Raw genomic sequence first — 17340 nt, 5'->3', positions numbered from 1 at the left:
TAGTACACTGCCATAAATTGTCCATTTTAAGCAGATTAAAATGGCACTAAATTTCATGTTAACTTGCGTTGGAGAACCAAGGCAGTGAGACAAAGTATAATCTTTCACATGAATGTAGGCTCAAAATGATGGCCTTGAATCCAGAATGCCTTTCTCGGTTTCCCTCTGATTCCACCATTTTTCACATACTAATTGCTTATTTTTAACATATTCTCCTATCTCCTTGTCTGTTCCTGCCTCTGTGTATAGGCTGTATTCTTGGCGCTTCTCTGCTGTGTTTAGAAATCATTGAGATATCGAGTGGAGAGGGGCTGTACTTTTGTGCCATTTTCTAACTCCCAACATAGAAGTTTATTTTCAAGAAATACAGTGGAAAAGCCAGTGATTTGCTTTATTGCTATATTTCAGGTTGGAGTTCAAGATGGAAAATCCATGAATATCAACACGGGAGGATATTTATAAAGATGATTTATCCCAAAGGTTAGTATAGAGTAAAAATTATAGAGTAGTATCTTAAATGCTCCAAGTTTCACAAGGACTGGGAATATATACTGCAGTTGGTGGGCGTAGGGAAAGCAGGTAGAACATTTCTGACAGTGACCGTCACCTTTGCAGAAAGCCCCAGTGGGGAAGATGTTTATGAATACAATAATTTGCTCTTCTCGTGGGCACACAGCTCAACCTCATTTCCTACAGGGGTGACCAAATGACTAATTCTTGTCAAGAGAATGGGACTGGAAGTCACCTGTGTGGAAGTGGTGAGACTCCTCCACTTCCCTCTGGTTTCCTGTTGGTCAGCTCTGTGATGCCAGGGAGGCCTTAAAGCCACATGTTGACAATAGAAGGCATCTTAGTCCCTGAATCACTGTGTGGTGCAGAGCTTCCTGCTGCCACACACGGACATGACTATGAGTGAGAAGAAAACTCATCCTGTGCTAAGCCACTGAGATAGTGTACATTTGCGAAATCAGCTGTGTTTAACTTAGGCTAACTCACATCTCGAGGTACAAAGAGATCATACAACTCTTCCAGGGTCAGAAGGCTGCTGGGGACAAACCGAGGTGATAAGCCTCAGCAGTTAGATCTCAGAGCCTGACTCGTACATGATGCCAACCACTCCTCCCCCAGCAGCAGTGAAGAGTGGGTTGGATCAGAAGCACAGAGGGACCGCAGGCCACAGGGCTCCATAGCCACCTAGGTCCCCAGGAAGGTCACAACAAACTCCCACTGACTGGCAGAAGCAGTGGGCCCCTCACTGTCTGCAGGCTGCAGTGCCTCCCACCTACTTGGCTCTAGTCTACCCATGCAGGTGGGTACATATAGAGAAATAAGACACACTTAAAATTGCCTAAAGATATAGTTTGTATCCAGATTGCAATCAATCTGCCCTAAAGAACAGGTACTACAACTGAGAAAATTCAGCTCTGATAACACATTTATCATAATTTTAAATCTTAAGATGTTGAGTGGGAAAATTATTGGGTTTATGAGAGAACTCTTAGATTTTAGAAGCACGTTCTGAAGAGATTATGCATTAAAATACATGATGTCTGGGATTATAAGTGAAATAATATACTAATGTGCATGGGGGTAGATGAAACAAGAGCAAGTATGAGGGGATAAATAATGATGGAAGATTGCAAAAATACTGCAGCCACTGTCCCATACCAAAATAGCATTTATTTTGTTGATCTCTTTTTGAGATGGATGTCAGATGCCAAAAGGAATTGAATATGGTACAATATGGAGTAAGACACATTAAGTAGGTAAAAGTGTTGCTGCATGAACTAGACACAATACTTAACTATACAGGTGTTAGCAAACCTGAAGTGAGTTCACTCACCTGTCACACAACAAGGTAATCTCTGACACCAGGTGTAGTGGAAGAAAGTGGGAGTTTTATTACAAAGCGCTGAGCAAGGAGAACGGGCAGCTAATGCTGTAATCTCAAACTCCTGGAAGAGCTCCAAGCAAGGTTTATTATTTGGTGTTTTAGGTAGGAGAGGGGGAGCATGTGGCTCAAGTTTGCAACTGTCATTGTAGCGCCCAGTGCTTCTGTGAGATGCTTAGTCAGGCATGCTTAGTCAGGCGGGGCCTGTCAGCAAGCTGCTCTCTGATGAGCTGTTCTCCTGCTGTTCTTGCTGTTCTGCCAGGCAAGCTCAGAGAAACTGGTTATTTTGGTTCCCACATCAACCTTGTGGGTACAAGGCATGGTTTCACCCTAATCCAGGGAAATTTTAACCCCTTCACCCTCAGTTTCACAGGCAGGAGACAAGTTTTCTGTGAGAATCACTGTCAAGACATACGTCTGTGTACTCCTGCATCAAGGGGGCCCAACATCCATCCTATGTCTTCCTTGTCATGACACTATCCCACTATCCAGAGTATTTCTTTTGTCTTGATCAGAGCTACTCAGAATGACAGTACGATACTGTTTATCAGCTGTAGTTTCCAGTGGCTCCGTTATGTGTCTAAATGTATGCCCTGGTATGTACATTTGGATTGACGGGTTGGACGACATCTTGAAGGATATTTGTAGACTCTGGGAACATGGTGAGTTTCACAGAGTCTGAAAAAATGTCACCAAACCCTTGGGCAGTAAGTTGCAGACAGTCCTCAAACATCTGAGTACGGCCCCTTTAAGAAGCAGAGGCCCTCCTCAGCCTTTGGAATAGAGCTGCCATTTCCCAGCGCCCCTCGCAGTGTGGCTTCCCCTTTTTCCTGGGCTTTCGACACCTAGCGTTTTGTGTGGATCGCTGTGGGTTATGGAAGATGCACTACCCAGAAGGCTGTGCGACCTCTGGCAGCATCCGGCAGCCAATGAAGTAAGAGAGAAGGCGTTTCTGCGGGAGGTGGTGCAGTCAGGGCGGGACTTCCGGCCTCCGCTTTCTAGGTGTCGCTTTCTGCTCCCGTGTTCCCACAGGTGGGGAGCACCGGAGCGCTGGGTCGGGGCTGAGGTGACAGGACCGCGGAGGCGCGGGAGGTGGCGCTGTCCCCTTGGTGCAGGGCTGGTCTGAGGCTCGGCGACGCCGCCCGTGGGACCCGCGCCAGGGCCAGGACAGGGACCGCCGTGCCCGGGTCCCCTCCTTTCCCGCCGCTCCCGGCCCCGCTCCGCCCCGAGTCCTATGGCGGCGGCCGCGCGGAGGAAGCCGGCTCAGGTCAGTGCTCGTGCTCCGCGCCCTCCCCGCCCTCAGCCCAGCCCAGCCCTAGAGCCCCGAGTGCGGGCGCCGCTCACGGGCCTGCAGCCCAGGCCCCGGTGTCCGGGACGGGGAGGGGCTCGTGGGGCCTGTTTCTGAGAGCCGGGGTGACGGGTGTGGGAGAGGGTCCCAGGGGAGGGCCCGCGGGGAAGAGGCGTGGAGGGCGACTGAGCGGGAAGAGTCGGGGACCTGGTGTCCCTGTTCTGTGTGGAGTGAACAGAATGTGAGAAGGTGTCTCATCTGGACTGGAGGCTGAAGGGCTGGTACTTCAATCCGAGGGCCTTGGGAGCCTTGGAGGGTTGTGAATGCAAGAGGGACGCAGCGTGTGTTAGAGCTTAAAAAGTTCTCGAAACGTTGCTCAGTGAGAGAAAAGACTGGAGTGGGGGTGATGAGGGCAGTGAAGTACAGGGGTTTGAGTCCGTGTCCAAGGTCGCAGAGCTGGTAAGAGGCAGCTCTGAGGACTGAAACAGAGGTTAGTTAGTAAGTGAACCCGAGGTGACCAAGTTCCAGGGCTGGGCGGGGATACAGGGGAGGCCTGTCCACATGGAACCCCGCCATGGTTGCCTGTCTTTTCCCACAGGATCTGATAATAGAAAAAGCATTTGTGAAACCTACACAGGGAAAGAGAGAGTGTTCCAATTCCTCAGTGGTCCTGACACCACGTGTCAGGTATTTTGGTGATTGAGTCTCTTCCTTTGCTGTATTTTTGGCTTTGGGGAGTAGGGACACTGGGGATACCCATAAGCCCAGAGTCCAGAGTGAGGCCAAGGGTAACGTGGAGGTGTTCCCATTTCTGAAAGCTTGTGTAAACAAGTGAGAAAGGTTATCCCAGGAACGGATACCAGTGTGTGCAAATACTTGGAGATATGACAGCAGGTCACTATTTTTTCTGTTAAGAACAAAGAGTTGGCAGTCAAGCAAAAGGCCTGTAATGTGGCTGCCTGAGAAGTTGGGCCTCTGTTTGGGAGGTAATGGGAGGTTTGGATAAGAGGAAGGAGTTGGTCTTACCCAGATTTAACAGGCTCCATCTGGCTGAACAAGGGAGACTAGACTTTGAGGTTAAGGGAGGAGGCAGGGAGCCCAGGAGGACACAATTGCTGAAACCCATATGAATGTTGATGGAGCAGAGTAGTGGCCATAGAGGTGAGCAAAAAGTTAGACACTCTGTCTATTTTTTAGAAAAGCGTTGTAGGTGAGAGAGAGGAAGGGAAGAGTCAGGGATGACTGCATGTCACTGGTTCTAGCAGCTGAAGGGATGGAAGCTCCAACTGGGATGTGGAAGTTAGTGACAGATTAATTTTCCTTGGGAATATCACAAGGTTTTTTTGGCGCTGTTAAGAGCCTGAGGTATTTCAGAGAACAGTGAGTGGAGGCATCAGATGGGCAGCTGGACACAGGTCTGGAAATATGAGGAGGGGTTCAGGATGGAGACATTGAAAAGTGTTGTCTGTTGTTGGACCAGGAAGGAGCTGTGCATCCCATTTAGGTGGGGGAATGCAGGTCGTCCTGGCGATGCTATTAGCTGGTCAGAAAGAGGAGGATGCATGATGAGTGGCTTTCTTGCTGTCCACCTAATGAGGTACAGAGCTGCACACAAACCCAGGTGATGGGGAGAAGTGGTCATGGTGACCATATGGGAGAGAGCATGGTCTGGCAGGTGACTAAGGCTTCTGTGGGATGAGTGGACCTGAGATGGCTGTGGAGGCAGAGGAGTAACTGAGACAAGATGACACTGAGGCCAGGGCTCCTGCTCCTTCACTAATGTACAGCTTCACGAGAATTTTGTGATGAGCTTCGCTGGGCTCTGGGGTGTTCAGCGTTGATGGTGGATGAGGTGTTGGGCAAATGTGGTCATTTGTGAGAGTCACTGTGCCTGGCACAGAGACCATCAGGGCTGGAGTTTTAAGGAAGGTTGAGTGGAGAGAGGAGGATTGTGGTCTCTGAGGAGACAGCAAGTGCAGCACAGAAGTGGAAGTAGGTCATGGGCATCTGTAGTTCACACGAGCTTCTGATTGGCTAACATTGAAGCAAGGATCAGAGGGATAGAGGAGGCCTTCAGAGCAGCATTTGGGGATTTCCTTAAATACAGAGCTGTGAGAGTACAACTGTGGGCACTGAAGAATTGAGAGAGGTACAATCTACAGAATGATGTGCACATCGAGAGGACGTGGTGTTGGAGACTGAAGGGTGAAGCACGGGCCCACATTTGGCTGTGTCCTGGAGTCCAAATCTGGAGACTCCAGGGGAATTGATTTACAGGATGGGTGGGACCCTACAGGCTAGGACCAGAGCTTGGATGACATCTCTGTGCTCCCGCTGCCTGATGTTTCTCAGGACCGAACACAGTGAATAAAGGGACCCTCAGGATAAGATGGGCATCAGTGGCATCTAGGCCTGGAATTCCTCTGAGGTGGGAAACTCTGGAGGAGGATGAGTGTTGAGTAGAAGTGTAGGGAGATGGATTATGGGATCTCAAAGAGACAATGTTGATGGTTTCATCTGTCCCGATCATAACAGGACAGTGTGACCTTTCACGATGTTGCCGTGTACTTTTCCCGGAAGGAATGGAGGCTCCTTGATGAGGCTCAAAGATGCCTGTACCTGGATGTGATGTTGGAGAACTTTGCACTCATATCCTCACTGGGTAAGACTCTCACAGCCTCACCAGTGATCTGGACTAGGCTCTATTGCCCCCTCCACAGCCATTCTCAGTCGTTTCATGTGGACCATGGACACTGCTTGCTTCCCTAGTTTTCTGGGTCGCTGCTGTGTTGCTAGGGCTGGGGTGTTTGCCCTGCCCTCTCCTCTCCTCTGCAGCCCTGATAACCTGCTGTATGGAACCCTCTTAGGAAAGGATTCCAGGTTGGTAGTATTGCGGTGAGCTTAATGGATTCCACTGTGCTTGCCCCCGTCTCTGGGTCACTGTGTCCAGATCCAATCACTTCTGTGTCCCAGGTTTTGATCCCTTGTTTTCCCTGACATTTCCTCATGCCTGCTTGTGCCAGGCGTGCAGGCATTGTCATGGTCACTGCTTACCTGAAGCATGGGCTACTTTTCCCTGCCCTTCTGCATGGTTTGTAGTGTTTAGATGTGTTTTCTTTTTGTTTTTTCAGGGTTGTCTGAATATGAAATTATATGCATTCATCCCGTGGTATTCGTGGGGGTGTTGGTTCCAGGACCCCCCTCCTGGATACCAAAACCTAAGGATGCTCAAGTCTATTTTATAAAATGGCATAATCTTTGCATATAATGTTTGCACAGCCTCCTGTATACTTTAAATCGTCTCTAGATTACTGATAATACCTAGTAAAATGTAAATGCTGTGTAAATAGTTGCCTACACATCACTTCAGTTGTGTGGATTCACTGTGGTGCTCGGTGCCTGGCAAATTTAAGGTTTGCTTTTTGAAACTTTCTGAAATTTTCTTTTTTCAAATGTTTTTGATCTGTAGTTGGTTGAATTCACGGATGCGGAATCCTCCATACGGAGGCCGACTATATGTTAAAACGTACAACATGATGATTTGATATATGTATACGGTGTGAAATAATTGCCACAATGAAGTTAATTAAACATCCATCACCTCATACAGTTACCTTATTATGTTATTTTTGTGTTAAGAATGCTTAAGATCTACTTTCAGTAAATTTCAAGTATACGGTAGAGTATTATTAACTGTAGTCACCATGCTGTAGATTACATCCTCAGAACTTACTAATCTTATAACTGCATGGTTGTACCTTTTGACCAACGTCTCCCCATTTCCCACGTGCCTCAGCTCCTGGCATTCCAGTCTGTGTTTCTATGATTTTTATTTATTTATTATTTACATTCCAACCACAGTGAACAAGGGCTCCCTTCCATCGACACCCTCATCCATGCTTGTTATCTCTGCTCTCTTTGATGGTAGCCATTTTATCAGCTAGGAGGTGATATCTCACTGTGGTTTTGATTTGTATTTTCCCGATGGTTAGTGAGGAAGAGCATTTTTTCATATACTTGCTGGCCATTTGTGGATCTTCTTTGATAAAACGTCTACTCAGGTCCTTTGCCTTTTTTTTTTTTTTAATAATTTTATTTATTTATTTTTTCCCCCAGAGCTCCAGTAGATAGTTGTATGTCATAGCTGCACATCCCTCTAGTTGCTGTATGTGGGATGCGGCCTCAGCGGGGCCGGAGAAGCAGTGTGTCGGTGCGAGCCCGGGGTCTGAACCCCGGGCCGCCAGTAGCAGAGCGCGCGCACTTAAGCCACCGGGCCGGCCCCTCTTTGCCCATTTTTAATCAAATTTGTCTGTTGCTATTGAGTTGTATGAGTACTTTATATATTTTAGATATTAACCCCTCATGAGATACAACATTTGCAGATATTTTCTCCTTTTTCATTTTGTTGATTGCTTCCTTTGTTATGCAGAAGCATTTTAGTTTGATAGAGCCTGCTTTTTTTTTTATAGGAAATGCATTTTATTTTATTTTTATTTTTATTTTTTTTAATTTTTTGTTTATTGCAGTAACATTGGTTTATAACATAGCCTGCCTTGTTTATTTTTGCCTCTGTTGCCTGTGCTTTTGGTGTCATATCGAAAAAGTTGTTGCGAAAATCAATGTCAAGGAGCTTTTTCTCTGTTTTTTTCAAAGAGTTTTACATTTTCATGGGTTACATTTAAGTCTTTTATCCATTTCAAGTCAAGTTTTGTGAGTGGTGTAAGGTAGGGTCTCGGGGGCCTGGCCCCATAGCTTAGTGGTTAAGTGCATGTGCTCCACTACTGGTGGCCCAGGTTGCTGAGGCAGCGTCCCACATACAGCAACTAGCAGGATGTTCAACTATAACATACAACTATCTACTGGGGCTTTGGGGAGAAAAAGGGAAAAAAAAAGGAGGAAGATTGGCAATACATGTTAGCTCAGGGCCAGTCTTCCTCAGCAAAAAAGGAGGATTGGCATGGATGTTAGCTCAGGACTGATCTTCCTCACCAAAAAAAAAAAATGCCATTGGAATTTTGGTAGAGATTGCATTGAGTCTGTAGCTTGCTTGGGATAGTAGAGGTATTTTTACAATCATAATTCTTCCAATCCAAAAACATGGAATATCTTTCCATTTATTTGTGTCTTCTGTTTCTTTCTTCAGTGTCTTATACTTTTCAGTGTACAGGTCTTTTGCCTCCATGGTTAAACTTATTCTTAAGTATTTTATTGTTTTTCATGCTGTTTTAAAGGGAATTCATTTCTTAATTTCTTATTGAGATATTCTATTGTTAGTGTAAAGTTGCAATTGATTTTTGTGTATTGATTTTATGTTCTGCAAATTTACTGAGTTCATTTATTTGTTCTGACTGTTCTTTAGTGGAGGTGTTATGGTATAAAGTCATGTCATCTGCAAATACAGACAGTTTTACCTCTTTTTTTCTGATTCAGATACCTTTCATTTGTTTTTCTTCCCTTATTGCTCTGGCTAGGACTTCCAGTACTATTTTAAATAGCAGTGGCGAGGGCGGGTACCCTTCTTTTGTTCCTAATCTTAGAGGAAGAGCTTTTACCTTTTCATTGTTGAATACGCTGGTAGCTGTGGGCTTATAATATATATGTGGCCTTTGTGATATTGAGGTACATTCCTTCTACACCTGATTTTTTGAGAAGTTTTATTATGAAAGGATTCTGAATCTTGTCAAATGCTTTTTCTGCATCTCTTGAGATGATCATATGATATTTTGCCTTCATTCTGTTAATGTGGTATAGCACGTTTATTGATTTGCTTGTGATGAACATCCTTGCGTCTGAAGGATTTATCCCACTTGGTCACAGTTGGTGATTCCTTTCATGGGCTGTTGAATTTGGTTTCTTAGTATTTTATTGAGGTTTTTTACATCTATGGTCATCAGGGATTTTGGCCTGTAATTTTCTTTTCTTGTAATTTCCTTGTGTGGCTTTGGTACCAGGTAATGCTGGCCTCCTAAAATGAGTTTGGAAATGTTCCTTTGTCTTCAATTTTTGGAAGAGTTTGAGAAAAATTCATGTTACTCCTTCTTAAAATGTTGATACAGTTCATCAGTGAATATATCTGTTCATGACCTTTTCTTCGTTGGGAGGTTTTTGATTACTGATTTAGTTTCCTTGTTATTGGTCCATTCAGATTTTCTGTTTCTTTATGATTCAGTGTTGGTAGGTTGTACGTTTCTACAAATTTGTTTCTTCTTGGTTATGTAGTTTGTTGGCATATAACAATTCATAGTAGTCTTATGATCTTTTTTTGTTTCTGTGCTGGTGGTTATAATTCCTCCTTTTATTTCTGAGTTAATTTATTTGATTTTTCTCACTATTCTAAGTTAGTCTAGCTAAACATTGTCTATTTTGCTTATCTTTCCAAAAATTAGCTCTTAGTGTTGTTGATCTTTTTATTGCTTTTATAGTTTCTTTTTTAATTTATTTCTGTGATCTTTGTTTTGTTCTTTGTCCTGCTGACTTTGTTCTTGGTTTGTTCTTTGTCTGGTTCCTTGAAGTGTTGAGTTGGTGATTTGAGATCTTTCTTTTCTTTTAACACCACCATTTATCGCTCTAAAGTTTCTTCTTAGAACTGCTTTTGCACGTTCTATATGTTTTGTGTTCATTTTCGTTTGTCTCAAGATATTTTTTGATTTTCCTTTTGACTTTTCCTCTGACTGATTGATTTGTCAAGTGTGTTGTTTAATGTACACATATTTGTGAATTTTTCAGCTTTCATGCTGTTACTGATTTCTAGTTCTATGCATTATGTTAGGAAATGGTACTTAATATGATTTCAGTCTTCTGAAATTTGTTAAGACTTGTTTGATATAACATATGATCTGTCCTAGAGAACAGATTCTGTGTGACCTTGAGAAGAAGGTGTCTTCTGCTGTAGTAGGATGGAATGTTCTGTATATGTCAGATCCCTTTGGACTAAAGTGTTGTTCAGTTCAAATATATCCTTATTAATCTTGTCTGGATATCCACCCATCCTTGAAAGGGAGATATCAAAGTTCCCTCTGAGTAGTCCATTGCTGTCTTTTCTGCCTTCTGATCTGTTTGTATTTGCCTAATACTTAATTTAGATGCTCTGATATGTGGTGCATATATACATACAATTGTTACATCCTCTTGCTGAATTGACTCCTTTATCTTTATATTATGACCTTGTCTCTCGTGATAGCTTTTGACTTAAAGTCTATTTTATCTCATATAAGTATAGTTACCTCTGCTCTTTGGTTTTGATTTGCATGGAATATCTTTTTCAAACCCTTCACTTTCAGCTGTGTGTGTACTGAAAGTTGATGTTACTGTATTGTAGGCATTGTATAGTCGGATCTTTTTTTTGTTTTTCCGTTAGCCACTGTGTTTTTTTTTTTAATTGGAAAAATTTCTTAGGACCTACTATTGCCATTTTGTTAAATATTGTCTGGCTGTTTTGTAGTTCCTTGGTTCCTTTCTTCCTCTCTTGCTGTCTTCCTTTGTGATTGCCTGTGGTGGTTTGCTTTCTTTCGTTGCTCTTTCTCTTTTTTCTATCTACCATAGGTTTTTGCTTTGTGGTTACTGTGAGGCTTATATAAAACATTTTAGAGCATTCTATTTAAGCTGATAACAGCTTCAATCACATACAAAAACTCGACTGTTTACTCTGCCCCCACATACGTTTTATGTTTTTGATGTCACAGTTTACTTCTTTTTATATTGTACAACCATCAGCAAATTATTGTGGCCATAGCTATTTTGCTTACTCTTTATCTTTTATTCTTTATACTAGAGTTGAGTGTTTAACACACTATTAGAGTGTTATGAATATGACTGTATACTTACCATTACCAGTGTGTTTTGTATTTTCGAGTTGATAATTAGTGTACTTTCATTTCAGCTTGAAGAACTCTCTAGCATTTCTTATAGGGTAGGTCAAGTGGTGATGAACTCCCTCAGCTTCACTTTGTCTGGTAATGTCTTTTTCTCTCCTTTGTTTCTGAAGGGCAGCTTTGCTGGTAAAGTATTCTTGGTTTGCAGTTTTTTTTCTTTCAGTTTGTAGAACATCATCCTTCTCTTTCCTGATATGCAGTATTTCAACTAAGAAAACAGCTCGTATCCTTATGAGGGTTCCCTTATATAAGATGAGTTTCTTTTCTCTTACACTTTTCATAAGCGAGTTTTGTTATGTGTCTTGGTGAAGTTCTCTTTGGATTGACTTTTTGGGGGGACTTATGAGCATCATATACCTGGATGTCCACTTCTCACCCCAGACTTGAGAAGTTTTCATCCATGATTTCTTTCAATAAGCTTTCTGCCCCATCTTCTCTTTCTTCTTCTCAGGCTCCCATAATGCAAACATTGTTTTGTTTCATCATGTCCCATAATTCATGTAGCTTTCTTCACTCTTTAGTTCTTTGGTCTTTATTCTTTCACTGGATGATTTCAGACGACCTACCTTCAGTTACGGATTCATTCTTTTGACTGATCAGGTTGGTTATTGATGCTCTCTCTTGCATTTTTTCATTCATTATAGTCTTCTGCACTGTTGTTTCTGTTTGGTTCTTTTTTATATTTTGTATCTCTGTTGAAAATCTCATTTTGTTTGCATATCGTTTTCCTTTTTTGTTGAATTGTTTTCTTGTAACTCGCTGAGCTTCCTTAAAGCAATTATTTTGAGTTCTTTGTCTGATAGTTCATAGATCTGTATTTCTTTGGAGTGACTGATAGCTTATTGTGTTCCTTTGGGGGTGTCATGTTTTCTTGATTTTTGTACTTCTGATAGCCTTGTGTTGATGTCTACACATTTCATGGAGTAGTCAGTTCTTCCAAACTTTACAGAAAGGTTTTGGTGGGGAAGCTCTTCATCTGCGTGTGGGTGTGAGTGTGCCATCTTGGTGGGCTGTGGTGATTCCTACTACAAGAAGGCGCAGTGGCCTAGTGTCTGTGCAGCTCTGTCACCTGAGGTCAGCATCATCAAAGATTGCAGGGGTCCTCAACAGCTAAGGCTGTGGGTGTCGTTAGCAGTGGAGAGTGCTGATGGCGACCTCCTGATCTCTTTCTCCCACAGGAAATATTTTGACTGAGAGGTTCCCTCTGGATGCCAAGTCTGGCTCTTGGGTGCCTTCATGGTGGTGGTGGTGGCACTGGTGTCTGATGTGCAGGCACCTGTGGTGCGGGTAGGGATCTGGGTTCTAGGGTGCAAACAGACATGGAGGAGTAGTAGTTATGAGGTCCCAGATGCTGAATAGCCTGCAGTGGCATTGACTTCACTGTGTAAGATGCAGTCACACCCTGAGTGGTGATGGAGCCTGTGACCTGAGCATAGCTGAACACAGAGAGACAGAGTCTCTGGGGTCTGAGGAGCTGGCCAGCCCACAGCAGCTGTGGCTCTGGTGTCTGAGGTACAGGTGCTTGGGTGACAGCCATGCAATCAGTTTATGGATTGTGGGCAACCCTGGGGCAGTTGTGGCTCTGATGTCTGGGATGTGTGCAATGTTGAGAGGGGTGGCAGTCCTGGTCCCGGAACAGAGGAATAGCTCCTTTTGTGGGGGGGTCAGTCAGCATATTATTCTGTGGCAGGTGTCCCGTGGCGATAGCTATTGGTTACCTTAGTGTGAAGGCTGCCAGTGTTTCTGCAGGTCAGGCAGCTGGGGTCCACACCTGTACACACTTGGCCTCCTCTGCTGTGCACACTGTGGGTTCAGCAGCTCTAGCAGGGGCTGTGGAGGTTGTCTGCAGCAAAGGCTGCTGGGGTCCTCTGCAGAACAGGCTGTTGGTGACCGTGATGGCATTTGCCTTATGGCTGATACACACAGCCCCTGCCCTTCTTCTTAGTTCCTGATCGTCTTCAGATGTCTTCACTAAGTCAATGTTCCCTGCAAGCCTTGCTGAGTGGTTATTTTCCTTTTTATGTTCCACTGTGTTGCTTTGGTATCTTAATTGGGCTCTTGAGTACTCCAGGGGCCAATTTTGTTCATAGATAGGTGTCTAATTGTTTCCTGTTGGTGGCAGAGGCTGGTTTCCTCTACCATCCTGCTGAGATCACTTACTTAGATCTCTTTTCTGTGGTCTGTTGTGGGCTAGTTTGTTCTGGGACAGTGCAGGCCATTCACCTCCTGTCATTCCCTTAGGACTTGTATCCTCCATGTCCTATAGTTGTGCTACTAAAGCTTAGGAGGAATCTTGTGTGTCACAGGACGGACATGACCACAGCCATGGCAAACTGGGCTTAGGCGGCCTGGCTCTGGTGAGTAGCTGCTGGGGGTGGTGTGCCTCAGGCCCATGATCACATCATAGCAGGAGCCTGTCCTGTTCAACCAGATTTGGTGCCATTACCAGTCGCCAGAACCTGTTTGTACCTTCACTTCTCCATATTGACAGTTTGGCAGGTTGTCAGTCCTGCTATCGGTCATTTCCTCTGTGACTTCCAGCCTAGGGATTATCTTCACCTCTCTGGACTCCCCACCTGACCCCTTTCTCTCAGCACTCCTTCTGCAGTGCTCTCCAGCATTGGCACTCACATGTTGGGCTGTGAGGTGTGACCATATCCTTAAATTGACCTTGAGCAGCAGCTAATTTCTTGTGATTGGATTTTCATGGGCTTGGACTCAACTTCGACTGAAACTCACGTCAGCAGCAGAAAAGGTCCTGCAGGAAGCTGTGGGCAGAGAACACGTTGTAGACCCTGCTTCTCTTACTTATGTCACACCGTGTCTTTGTGTCCTTCCCCTGGTGAGGTCTCCAGCAGTCTGTGATCTTATGGGCCCAGCAATGCAGAGCAACCAGCTGCTCCTTCACCTGGATTCCACTCCATTGTCTTGCAAAGCATCTCATAGATTCATTGTGAGATGAGACAGATGCACACTTGTGATGGGGTTGCCCCATCCCTGTAGTCAACTTGTACTTCACCAGGGTTTCTTTGTGTTCAGGTTGCTGCTGTGGAGCAGAGGATGCGGAGGCTCCCTTTGAACAGAGCGTTTCTGTAGAAGTTTCATCTGCCAGGACTCCCAAGGCAGCTCCATCTTCCCAGAAGACCCACCCCTGTGAGACGTGTGGTCCGGTCTTGAGAGACATTTTCCACTTGGCTGAGCAGCAGGGAACACAACGCAGCCTGAAACTGTTGAGGTGTGGGGCTTGTGCAAAACAGTTTGATTTCAGTGCAAAGTTTCAACAGCACCAGGAGCAGCACACGGGAGAGAAACCCTTCAGAAGCAGTGTGGACAGGGCCTCGTTTGTGAAGAGCTGCAGATTCCCTGTGTCAGGGAAGACTTTTTCCTTGGGGGAGGTTGGCAAGGACTTCCTGGCCAGCTTGGGACATCAGCAGCAACAGACCACTCATACCAAGGAGAAGCCAAACAAAATCACCCAGTTCTGGGTCACTTCACCAAGCATAAAAAGTCATTACACCTGGGGAGAATGCAAGAAAGGCTTTGATCCTGAAGGCACACTTGTTCAGGACCAGGGTGTCCACGCTGGAAGACAGTGTTTTGTATGCCAGGAATGTGGGAGAACATTCAGGTACAAATCTTCATTTGTTGTGCACCAGAGAGTCCACACTGGAGGAAAGCTTCATGTGCGTGGAGAATGTGGCAAATCTTTCAGGCGAAGCTCAGCCCTTGTTCAACATCGAAGAATTCATACTGGGACAAGGCCATGCAAATGCAGCAAATGTGGGAAATCCTTAAGCCAACAATCTGTCCTCATTCATCCCCAGAGGGAACACAGTGGAGAAAACAGCAATGTGTGCAATGGTTGTGCGAAATCTTCTAGCCATAGGACAGTGTTCGTTCAAACCAGGAGAGTTGGAGCGAGGCCTTATAAATGTAGTGTCTGTGCACAATCTTTTACCTCTTCCTCTGCCCTCAGTTGTCATCAGAGATGTCACACAGGAAATAGGCCTTATGAGTGTGGTGATTGTGGGAAAGCTTTTATCTCTAGGTCTGTCCTTCGTTATCATCATCAAGTTCACATTGGAGAAAGGCCTTTTGAGTGCAGTGAGTGTGGGAAATCTTTTAAACATAGGTGGACATTCATTGAACACCAGAGAATTCACACAGGAGAAAAGCCTTATGTGTGCAGTAAATGTGGGAGATGTTTTACCTTTAGCTCCACCCTCCAGTATCATCAGAGAGTTCACACAGGAGAAAGGCCTTATGTGTGCCGTGAATGTGGGAAATCTTTTATCACCAGCTCTGCCCTCCATATTCATCAGAGAGTTCACACAGGAGAAAGACCCTACATGTGCGGTGAATGTGGGAAGTCTTTTACCTTTAGTTCAGGCCTCTTTTATCATCGCAGAGTGCACATTGGAGAAAGATGTTATGAGTGCAATGAATGTGGGAAATCCTTTATCCAAAGAAGTAACCTCATTTTACACCAGAGACTTCACACAGGAAAAGTGCGTTACAAATGTAGTGATTGTGCAAAATCTTTTAACAGTAAGTGGATGCTCATTCAACACCAGAGAGTTCACACAGGAGAAAAGTCTTATGAGTGCAGTGAATGTGGGAAATGTTTTACCTGTAGTTCTACCCTCTATTATCATCAGACAGCTCACGCAGGAAAAACGCCTTACAAATGCAGTGAATGTGGGAAATCTTTTACATCTACTTCCGGCCTCCATTGTCATCAGAGACTTCACACAGGAGAAAGGCCTTTTGTGTGCACGGAATGTGGGAAATCTTTTACCTTTAGCTCGGGCCTCCGTTATCATCACAGAGTTCACACTGGAGAAGGACCTTATAAGTGCAGTGAATGTGGGAAAACCTTTATGGATAGATCACAATTGAGTAAACACCACAGAGCTCACACTGGAGAAAGGCCTTATGAGTGTCATGAATGTGGGAAATCCTTCAGCCAAAAATCTTACCTCTCGATACACCAGAAAATTCATAATAGAGAAAGGTCTTATGAGTGCAGTGAATGTGGGAAATCTTTTACCTCTGTCTCTGGCCTTGGTTATCATCAGAGAGTTCACTCAGGAGAAAGACCTTATGAGTGCAGTGAATGTGGAAAATCTTTTAACCTTAGCTCTCAACTCCGTTATCATCAGAGAGTTCACACAGGAGAAAGGCCTTATGTGTGCAGTGAATGTGGGAAATCTTTTACCCGTAGCCCTGGCCTCTCTTATCATCTGAGAGTTCACACAGGAGAAAGACCTTATGAATGCAGTGAGTGTCGGAAATCTTTTACTTCTAGTTCCGCCCTCCGTTATCATCAGAGGGTTCACACGGGAGAAAGACCTTATGAGTGCAGTGAATGTAGGAAGTCCTTTATGAGCAGTTCAGCTTACAATCGACACCGAAGAGTTCACACAGGAGAAAGGCCTTAGGTGGACAGGGAATGTGCAGTTTCCTCTTCAGTGGAATGGCAGCAGAGGAGACTGTGTGAGGAGCCGTCTGTCTGAATTGATTCTCATGTGGAGATTTCCTCTAAGTTTCAGGTGTGCGGGAAGCTTGTGTAAATATATTGCCTTTTCTAACCTATCAATGGCTCTTTCTATATCAAAACAAGATTCATGTCGCTCCTAGTTTCTGTGGCCAAAGCCATTTCACCTCTACCATGTGGCAGGCCCACACAGTGTGCGTCAGTCACAATGTGCTCAGGGAAGCTGACCTTTGTTCTCCCATGTATTAGAGCAAGTTAGGAGTCACCTGAACCCTTACAGGGTCAGCTTTCCCTCCACCTTGACTACCTTTGACATGGGCCTGAATCACTGTTGGCCCAGAGAATATCATGAGTTGGGCTGCTAGCTTGCAGAGAACGACTCCCTTTTTTAGGACATGTGGTCTCATGTGATACTTGAGATGAATTTGTCCAGCTTCCAAGCCATGCACTGCCCCACGTTGCTTTGTCTTGTACGATAATAAAGTTTTATAGTTTAAATCCTCTTTAATCTTAGGTGTTCTATTTACTGTGTGGGGTAGTTTAGAAACAAATTGGGGCTCTACAAGCATGAAGGGGAGAACAACTTTTTAGGGGTCTCAGAATTTGCCTGAGGAGAGACAGTATGATGGCATAAGATAGCCACTTTTGACGGAATTTCTATTGTTGCCCACAGCCTCCTGGGAAAGACTGCAGGGCTTTCTGGTCCTCATTTGAGGCCTGGATGCTGTGTGTTTCAGGAGTGTCAGTGATGACCCTGAGGAGAGAGCTTGAGTGAGAACCTCAAGTGCATCTG

At 44.6% G+C, this 17340-nt stretch overlaps 1 protein-coding gene across 44 annotated transcripts in view; it reads left to right on the top strand.

Annotated features, from left to right (window-relative positions):
- Positions 1 to 17050, top strand: part of LOC131397514 (zinc finger protein 256-like) — a 119694-nt gene extending 102644 nt beyond the window's left edge. For 27 of the 44 annotated variants that reach the window (XM_058530520.1, XM_058530493.1, XM_058530512.1 and 24 more), the window contains 4 exons: positions 409 to 480; positions 2924 to 3158; positions 5715 to 5841; positions 14090 to 17050. In XM_058530520.1, coding sequence (XP_058386503.1) covers positions 3126 to 3158; positions 5715 to 5841; positions 14090 to 16491 — 2562 coding nt within the window. In that variant the 5' untranslated portion in view covers positions 409 to 480; positions 2924 to 3125 and the 3' untranslated portion in view covers positions 16492 to 17050. Of the gene's footprint in view, positions 1 to 408; positions 481 to 1703; positions 1763 to 2082; positions 2554 to 2923; positions 3159 to 5714; positions 5842 to 14089 lie in introns of those variants that run through there. The other 17 variants (XM_058530490.1, XM_058530489.1, XM_058530524.1 and 14 more) reach the window with 7 other exon arrangements.
- The last annotated feature ends 290 nt before the right edge of the window (positions 17051 to 17340 follow it).

Source organism: Diceros bicornis, chromosome 34, assembly GCF_020826845.1.
Source record: "Diceros bicornis minor isolate mBicDic1 chromosome 34, mDicBic1.mat.cur, whole genome shotgun sequence".
Classification (NCBI taxonomy): Eukaryota; Metazoa; Chordata; class Mammalia; order Perissodactyla; family Rhinocerotidae; genus Diceros; species Diceros bicornis.
This window is presented reverse-complemented; position numbering and strand designations above follow the sequence as displayed.